Source organism: Neolamprologus multifasciatus, chromosome 20 (assembly GCF_963576455.1).
Source record: "Neolamprologus multifasciatus chromosome 20, fNeoMul1.2, whole genome shotgun sequence".
NCBI lineage: Eukaryota > Metazoa > Chordata > Actinopteri > Cichliformes > Cichlidae > Neolamprologus > Neolamprologus multifasciatus.
In genome coordinates, this window is record NC_140458.1 from 1854042 (window position 1) to 1863644 (window position 9603).

Here is a 9603-nt window from a genome sequence, read left to right on the forward strand (position 1 = left end):
ATTTGTATTAGCACTGCGCCCAAACCTACAGGGCTCGCATCTGCTATGACTCTGGTTGGGGCTTCTTTGTCAAAATAGGCTTGGGTACCTGCTCTGGCTAACTCAGTCTTTAGTCTTTCAAATGCTTGCTTTTGTTCTGGCCCGAATGTAAACATATTTTCTTTTTGAGTTAAACGTCTAAGTGGTTCAGAGAGTGTAGCAAACTCTGGTATGAACCTGCTACTGAAACCTACCAGTCCCAGAAAGCTTCTCACCTCAGTAGCATTCTTCGGTTCTCGGGCTTCCACCACAGCTCTCACTCTTTCTTCAGTTGGGCCGATGCCTTTCTGTGTCAGCAGTATTCCCATGAACACGAGTCTGTCCATGTTGAACTGACACTTCTCTGAGTTTAGTGTCAGGCCACAAGTCAGAGAGTCTCTTCATCACAGCATGCAGGCGCTTATCATGGGTTTCCTGGTCTGGCGCGTGTATGATTACATCATCTGAAATGTTCTCAACTCCTTCAATGCCAGCTAGTGCATTGGCGATCTCATGCTGATATTGCTCACTAGCTGATGAGACTCCAAATATTAGCCTTTTGTACCGGTATACTCCGCTGTGCACTGCAAGTGTAGTGATCTCTCTTGACTCCGGGGTAAGCTCTAGCTGATGGTATCCCCACTTGAGATCGAGTTTGGTGAAGATTGTAGAGCCGTTTAGTCCTTGCAAGATTTCATCCACAGTGGGTATGGGGTATCTTTCCCTGATTATTGCCTCATTTGCTTTTCTCATGTCTAAGCACATTCTGATATCAGTCACATTTCTTTGGAAGTACCACTACAGGATTTACCCAAGGTGTAGGTCCTTCTACACGTTCTATAATGTCCATGTCGATTAGTTCATTGATCTTTTTCTCCACTGCATCCCTCAAATGATAAGGTATGCGCCTCAGTGGCTGTGCTACTGGTTTCACATTTGGATCAATGTACAGGCTGATCTGTTTGGTGTTTAGCTTTCCTACTCCTTTGAACACTTTTCTTTAAGAGTGTGCTTTAAATCTGTGACAGCCGCCACATTTTCACCTATTTTCAACACTCCTAACTTTATGGCAGTCTTTTTCCCCAGGAGTGGTTCACCATTACCTCTAATCACAATAAATTCAGCCTCTTCAGTCCTGTCACCAATCTTGATTTCACATCTGAATGCACCTTTAACCGTGAGTGCCTGTGCTGAGGAATATGCATATCAATTCCTCTGCTCTTTGGGTACATATGAGTGACATTTTATCTTTTCAGCTTTTAGCTTTTCCCATATGTTGTCTCCCATCACATTACTTGTAGCTCCAGAGTCAACTAACATTTTCAACTCTCTTCCCCCAACAGAAAAGTAAGTTTCTCAGGTACATTATCATCATTTACAGTAAATGCATAATCATCTTGTTCAACAGCATTCACATTTTGTTTCTTTTGTCTTTTGGTACGACACATTTTTAAAAAGTGGTCCTTACCATTACACTTGTGACATGTTTGTCCTCGTGCTGGGCATTTGGGATCTTTGCCCATGTGGTCAGTATAACCACACCTGTAACACTGTCTGTCTGTTTTATTATCATCTCTCATTTTTCCTTTTGGTCTGTTGTTCTTCTCTTTCTTTGCTGTAAAAATCCGGCTGACCGTGTCCTCTCCTTTCTTTTCCCCAGCGACGCTCATCGCCGCCATCTGCTCCTCCACGCGTTCACAGTGTGAAGCCACCTCCAACGTGCGAGTTAGGGTTAAGCCTGGACCCTCCTCAAGCAGCTTTCTCCGTACATATTCAGAAGTGCATTTACTCAGGATAGCGTCCCGTATCTGGTTATCATTGTCACCTTGAAAGTCACAGTCTTTTGCAGCTCGCCTTAAACGTGTACAAAATTGTTGCACAGTCTCACCTGGTGTTTGGGACAATTTGTGGAAAGTTTGGCGTGCGTATGCTGCATTCACTTGAGGAACAAAATAAGTGTTGAGTGCAGTCACCGCAGCGGTGTAATCCTTTGCCTCTCCCGTCTGTGGTAGAGTGGAGAAGACGTCCTGCACGTCTTGTCCGGCCAAGTGCAGTAGAAGAGCGCGTCTCCGCTGTCTGATTGCGTCTGTAGCATTATCCGTCAAAATAAGACCTTTCCCATCAGCAAACAACTCGAAGGATGTTAACCACCGCGTCCATCTCGGTCCGAGCGTAGCTGGATCAGTGTAGCAGGCGAACGGTTGAATACCCGACTTTTCCATGTTAGCCCACAAGTTTTTCGCTAACACCGTGCCGCCGCTGGGTCTACTTCTCACAAAAACAAATCCAGGTCCATGTCATCCTCGTCGCCATTGTTGTGTGCCCACCTTATTACTAAATTAGGTAGAGCACTCTGAATTGAATCAGGACATAAAGCACGGTCTTTATCTTGCTTTATTGAATACTGTCCATCTAACAACTAGCCACTTAACGGGGCCTCCTTCGGACAACAACATCCGGTTCAAAGGTCATCACATTAAGCCATAGCCATATCAATACATGACACTCGTCAGGCTCTCTTCTTGGCTGCAGTGGTTATTATTATATTTACATGCTTCCAGCTCCCGTTTTTGCTCGATGACAGCTCGTACTTTTCCTTTTTCTCCCTCCCTCGCTCACAGACACATAACGAGTATGGCAGTCCATTCTCCCTGCAGCACGGACTACACTGCCCATGATGCTACATTCTTTAGAGCTATACCTGTAGCATTCTGCCTGTTAGCTTAGCACAACAACAACAACAAAAAGGCCTCTCTCACCCAGGAAACACGCAGAGAGAGAGCGTCACCCTGTAACCATGGCAACCGTAACGCTGCCTGGAACAACAGAACGTAGCTGTCAAACAAAACCCAAACAGTCCTGACCCGCCACAATATGAAACAGGGAAGTACCGCCGTGTAATCCATTTATTTCAACAAAGTAACTGTATTCTAAATACCACCTTTTTAAACGGTAACTGTAACGGAATACAGTTACTCATATTTTGTATTTTAAATACGTAACGGCGGTACATGTATTCCGTTACTCCCCAACACTGCATATAGGTGTGTATATGAGAGAGTGTGTTTCTGTCCTTTCTGACTTGCGACCTGTGCAGGTGGACCCGCCTCTCTCCCTGTGACAGCTGGGACAGACTCCACCCCTGTGACCCTCAGCTGAATAAGCAGTAAACAAAAATGATCCACAGATGATCAGAAATTCCTCCGTTTACAGTTCAGTAGGTAACGTGCTCATCACATCCACTGATTGTGTTGTTGTTGTAAGTTAGGGTAACTGGAACAGCTGCTCTTTCACAGACTGGACCCCACATCAGCTCCCTACTCCATCCTGTAGTACAAACTGGTGTGACACCAAAGTCTGTTCCATACAAATAATCTGATTCAATACAAACACCAACATTGTGCTGACCTGAAGAACACCAACAGTCACAGGAACGCTGTGGAAATGTGGGATTTGCAGCAGGACTGATGTGGATTACAAAGTGAAGGCAGACTTATTATGTTTCAACCACTGTAATAATAATAGAATAAGAACAGCATCCTTGTAGCTGCTGCGTGCTGCGTATGCTAAGGTTTTATATGGTTTGCTGTTAGCTCTGTGTGGCTAACCAGCTGATTAACTTCAGTTATGTCTGATGCAGATCCATCAAGTGATTCCAAATGAACATTTAATGCAATGGATTCACTTAAAACACTCAAATAAAATAGAAGAATCCAAAGCTACGGTTGTCTCTGTTTAGGGTTGAGTAAAATATGAAATCTATAACATTTAATTATTTTTCTTAGTGTACAAAAACAGACTGATCAGGTAATGTTTTTTGTTGTTTTTAATAACATGTACATAATATTGGCAGTTTCATGATACTGAGGGGAGCGACTGTTTCTGTCCAGGGTGGGAGGGGCCAGAAGACATTTTTGTGTCAGTCTCAGGGTCCTGGAGGTGTCGAGGTGTTGGAGAGAAGGAAGACTGCAGACACCTTCTCAGACAAATGGATGACACACTGCAGCAGAAAGACTTCACAGTGTCCACGGGGCACTCGTGTAGGATGATGGGGGCTGGTGGGGCTGGTTCCTCCTGCAGACGTTCCAGCAGCTGCAGTTCCTCTAACAGCCACTTGAAGCTGACTCCAAAGTGAGTCAATATTTACAGTTTTCAGGGTTTGTGTTCAAACTTTAAACCTGAGGCACTGAAACAAACCCAGGTGTGAATCCAGAGAGTCTCATGTGTGATGTGTGAGTGTAGAGTAGGTCTGGTCCTGGTCCCTGCCGGCTGGATCGAGGCTCTGGTAGGTCGAGTCTTCACGTGTAGAAGCTGGAGTACAGTTCTCGTAGAGGACGTCCTGAAACAGAGACAAACTGTCTTCTTCACATAAAAAGAAGAGACTCTGACTTGGTTAAATCATTTGTGCTAGAAAGAAAGTCACCTCCATGTTTGTGCCCTCTGAGTTTGCTCTGGTCCTCAAACCTGTGGAACAAACAAAGGATGTTCCTCTGTTAGAGGGAACAATCATTCAAAGTGCACATGAGGCTGAAGATCACTGCTGCCCCTCCTGTTCTTCTGCTTAGTTGGACTTTATTAGGCTTCACTTTAGACTTTGCCTTCAGAATCAAAGACTCACATTTGCTCGAGTCTCCTCCTGTGTACTGAAGAAGTGATCCACAATAATTATTCTATTTTACAGTTTTCATGGGTCGTGTAGTCAGAATATTTTTCCTGTTTTTACTTCACACGTCTGAAGCAGAGAACATCTGGATCTGATCCTGCTGACAGTGTCCAGACTTCATGTGTGACACAGTTTAGGATTCAGTTACTTCCAGTGTTTAACATCATCTCTACAAGTCACTCCACTCTCCTCTTAGAGCCCAAAGTGGACGAGCAGGATGAAATATTTGGATGTTTGACTGCAGCTGTTTGAACAGACTTCAAGTGAAGTGAAAAAAGAGTTTTTGGTTAGAAACGAGACGTTCTGTGTGTTTCTGTGTCTCTGTTATCTTACCTCTGCTGCTCTTCCTCTTGATGCAGATTATTAGAACAGTCAGTGATGAGAGGATGATGATGAGAGCCAGAGTCAGACCCACGACCAGCAGCACATCTGCAGCAGATTGAGAAGAACAACAAGCTGAAGACATGCGTACAGTATACAGAGCTGTACAGTAAGAACTCATCAGCTACAGACTGAAATAATATGAAATAGAGTTTGTGTTATTTTAGCATTTCACAGCTTCTAAAGAACATATTCACTTCAGATTGTTTGCTAATGTCATTTGTCAAACTAAATGAAAAGCATATAACAGGACACATTAAGGAGTAATTATGATAATAATTCAACCAGTTTTCACTCAGGTTATAAAAAATCTGTCAGTGTTTCTACTCTCAGACTCATAGATGGATGTACCTGTAGATGCTGCTCTTCCAGGCTGCTCAGTGCTTCCAGTCAAAGTTAATGAAGGTGTGGAGCTTCCTGTAGTTGTGGCTGATGGTCCAGCTGCTGAACAAGAGCAGAGAGGAAAGTTTGACTTATAAATGTTTGGAGCTGTGAACAAGAAAAACACAAAGATTCAAAAATCAGCTGAGAAATCAAACGAGCCTTAAATGGATCCACTGATTGAGAAAAAACAGTTTGGCAAATTTAGTTTTAGATGAAAAAAATGCACTAAAATAGTTTAACAATGAAATAAAATATGAATGTATGTTGAAATATCAGGTTCTTGGAAACAATAAAGACATTTCGGGACATTAATGGTCACCTGTTCATTTCCAGCTCCACACTCTTATTCCTGCTCTCCATCACAGTAACTTTACAAAATTCACACTTCAAAATAATTTTGTTTCTAAATAATTCTGTTTCTATGTTGAGATAAACTGAGTGCTGAGAGCAGCCTGAGCTGTTGGCTCACAGGGATTACTGTACAGACACTGAGCTCATTATTAGAAACTCTGCTCGTGTTTAACATGAACATCCACCACAGGAACAGCAGATATATGACAGGAAATAAGGAACAGCTGAACAGCTCCACTCTGACAACATTTGATTAACGTCAGTAAAAACTCACCGTCTGTGACAGTGACCTCAAAGGCTCTGAATGACCTGCTGGAAGATCCACTCAGGTAACATGTGTACCGTCCTGAGTCAGACTTGGTCAGCTGTGTGATGCTCACATACACAACTCCTGGACCATATCTAATGTTGTATCTGTCTCTTTGACCTCTGTTATCATTTGTGTCAACAAGAAAGTTGTCTCCTCCACACTCTCCTCTGCAGAAGAACGCTGTGTTTCCAGAGAGTTTAAAGGAACATCCGACTGTGAGAGAGCTTCCAGTTTCTTTATCGAAGTGTTTCAGCTGATCATCGTTTCCATCCAGCAGTGCTGTTAAAGACACAAACGATCAATAGTTACTATCAGTGCTGAAGATGATGCAGTCTGATCAGAGTAACTCCAGTTTGATCCACAGTTACACTGGGAGCTGCCCAGTTCAACCAGTCTGACAGAGGAACTGTTGAACTAACTGAGATTTAAACGGCTTCATCATCAGACTGATTGGATTCATGAAAAATCAGCTTTTATGACAAGTATAGACTCTAAAATGTGAACACTTCATGGTTTTAAGTACATTTAAAGTCTGGATGGACTTTTGTGTTCTGAATGTGATTTTCACACATTCATTGAGGAATAAAACATTTTGCTGTGAGGGGAACTCTTGGAAAGATCAAACTGATGACACAGAAGCAAAAAGTCATCAAAGAAAATCAAAGTTACATCAGAAAATCTTCTTTCATTCATCAGCGTCTGTTTCTGACATTTCATTCACATCATTATCAGCTGACACACTCACTAATATTCACACACACTCGTGTCCCAGCTGCAGTTCATCGGTTACTTCGAGGAGTCCAAATGTAACCAACAGTTTACAGAAGAACAAACTTCAGCTTCTTTAAACCGTCAGCAGCTGTCAGTGAAAACTTTGCTTCAGAAACAGAAACGAAACATTTCCACAGCTGAAACAGAAACTCACCTTCAGCAACAACGATCACGAACCGTTCGTATGAAGCTGGTGATGAAGATCCACCCAAACCACAGCTGTACTGTCCAGAGTCAGACTCAGTCAGCTTTGAGATGCTCACATATAAAACATGAGAACCAGTCCATTTATATTCAATGCTGTATCTGCCTGTTTGAGCTCTGACATCAGTTGTATTAATAAGAATGTTTTCTCCTTCACATTCTTCTCTGCAGAACATCTTCCATGTTCCTGAAGAATTAAAGGAGAATCCTTCTTTAAAATCTCCTCCAATGACTCCATAGTGAAGAATCTGAGCATCGGTGACTTCAGGGTTTCCCTCCTGCAGAGCTGTTGGAAACATGAACCATCAATAGTTACTGTTTGTACTTCCTGTAAGAAGCTGCAGTCTGATCACAGCATCCACACACAGACACACTGAGACTAAAGTCTGAATAACAACAATGATTCATGTCAAATACATTTTATTGTCTAAAGTGGTGGAAAATCTTCTTCCAGTCGACATGACTCAAAATATATCTGAACATGTTTCCTATGCATGAAGAAAATGACAATAAAAGATGAAGATAAACAAAATATGACATGTAAATGACTCATAACTCCTCTGTGTGGTACTTGTAGTAATTATATGTTGAGAGATTGAAGCAACAGCTCAACATGCAAGTTCTTCATGTGTTTCATCCACAGGAAGTGATGTCATCATTTAGTTTAAATGTACTGCTGGTGTCAAAGTTCAGGAAGCAACAACAAAAACAGTGATGAAGTTTTTATTTGTGACTTTGTTTTACTGAGGCTCATCGTGGCTCAAGAGTTGGGAGTTCACCTTGTAATCTGAAGGTTGCCGGTTTGAGCCCCGGCTTGGACAGTCTCGGTCGTTGTGTCCTTGGGCAAGACACTACTTTTTTTTTTTTTTTTAAGTAACAAATACTTGCAATGAACGACATGTTATTGAGTAATTTATGGCTCTATTTTAAAGCTCTAAAGCCAAACTCAGCAGCTGATGTGAGTCAGTTACTTTATGTAAATGATTTCAGTTCATTCCAGCATTTAAACTCTGTGCAGTCGTATTTCTGTTCAGCTCGAACACGACAAACAGGAAGAATTAGGAAATAACTTTCCACAGAACTCTGGGTTTGAAGATGCTGACAGATTTCACTCACGTCACTCACACGTTTATATTTGTCTGCAGGAAGTGATGTCATTTTGTCAAATCTATGTGCACTGTGGGAGTGAACTGTGAATAGTCACAGTGAAGAAACACGAACATGTAACAGTAAAAGCAACAAAATGTGTTTTTGTCTTTTAAAGAAAAATGAATTGACTTGATCAACAAGTTTGTATTTTCAAATAATAACTGAAAGTATCAGGTGGAGTTTTTACTTTTATGTTACAGGTTATTTTGAGGAAGTAACAAACACTTGTAAGAAACCATCTTTGAAAGGACGAATCCTAAAGCCAAAGTGAGCAGCAACATGTCCATGAATGTCTCACTGTGATGGTTTCTTCTGTCCATACTGGCCACAAACACATCCATGAAATCATGAATAAAAGCAGTTTGAATGGAAGAAGCGTCCATGAAAGTGACTCATAGCTGACTCTGATCATCATGTTTAACAACAGAAACATGTTGAAGAACGAGAGTGACAGAAAGAAAAAGTGAATGTACTCACAAAGGAAGAAGAAGCAGATCAGAGTGTGATGGACTTTCATGATGAGGCTCTGATGGTTTACTGCTGCCTCTCTTCTTCTTCACTGGAAACCAGGAACTTGTGACGCCTCACTTCTCTAACTGAAGGAGTCCCTCCTCCAAACACCACAGCACCTCTACACTCCTCCCCTCTGCATCCGTCTGTGAGTCTGCTGCAGGGCCTCAGGCTTCCTCCTTATATTTATAGTATTATGTGAAAAGTGCTGCAGGAAATACAACGATGACACTTGACTCTGTTAAATTCAGCACAGTGACCAAAACCTCCAACAATGATCATCATTCATCATGAAATCATTTCTCTTACTGTATCTGAAGATAATGAACGTTAGTTTGGGATCATTTAGAAAAACAGTTTGGGTCAAATGTTAGAAAAGAGTCAGACTTTCTTTCTTCTCACAGTTTGTTTAACATGAGTTTCAAATCTTTGAACATTTAAATACATCTATTAACAGAATATGAAAGAACAACAGTTCTGATATTATATCAAACATTTCAATCACCTTGTGGTTCAAAGTGGTATTACATGACAGCACAGCCTCATGTAATACCACTTTGAACCACAAGGTGATACATGAGTCAGTAGCTTTGTCTCCATTCAGGGGGCTGCATCCTTCGGAGGACCCGGCCTTCTCGGTCTACGTGGGTCGGGTCCTCCGAAAGCTGAGAAGGGCTGAAGTGCGAGCTGGGAAATGGGGAGACATGCCAGGAGTTCGCTGTTCTCGCCAGCTCTAGTGACCCTTGACCTCCAGGTCAGCTATCGAGCTGGTGGGTAACAGACGTCGAAAACGTTGGAGCACTTTGGCAAATATGCGATGTCTTGATAAAGTCACACAGTTTACACAGCTACATTCTCGCCT

The 9603-nt window shown here is 42.1% G+C and overlaps 1 protein-coding gene across 1 annotated transcript; it reads right to left on the reverse strand.

The window, feature by feature from the left end:
* Positions 1–1736: 1736 nt before the first annotated feature.
* Positions 1737–9256, reverse strand: LOC146494025 (uncharacterized). Its single transcript, XM_085146399.1, has 7 exons — positions 8709–9256; positions 7033–7368; positions 6072–6386; positions 5414–5506; positions 5015–5110; positions 4442–4482; positions 1737–4357 (listed from the first exon to the last, which is right to left on the reverse strand). Exons 1-7 carry the CDS (start codon positions 8746–8748, stop codon positions 4238–4240), a joined length of 1041 nt encoding a protein of 346 aa, XP_085002525.1. The 5' UTR covers positions 8749–9256; the 3' UTR covers positions 1737–4237.
* Positions 9257–9603: the final 347 nt, after the last annotated feature.

Coding starts and splice junctions, on each gene's coding strand:
- LOC146494025 (XM_085146399.1), bottom strand. CDS start 8,748: ATGAAAGTCCATCACACTCTGATCTGCTTCTTCTTCCTTT. Junction 7,369..8,708: donor GATCTGCTTCTTCTTCCTTT/GTGAGTACATTC, acceptor TGTTTCCAACAG/CTCTGCAGGAGGGAAACCCT. Junction 4,483..5,014: donor CAAGAGGAAGAGCAGCAGAG/GTAAGATAACAG, acceptor TTTGTTCCACAG/GTTTGAGGACCAGAGCAAAC.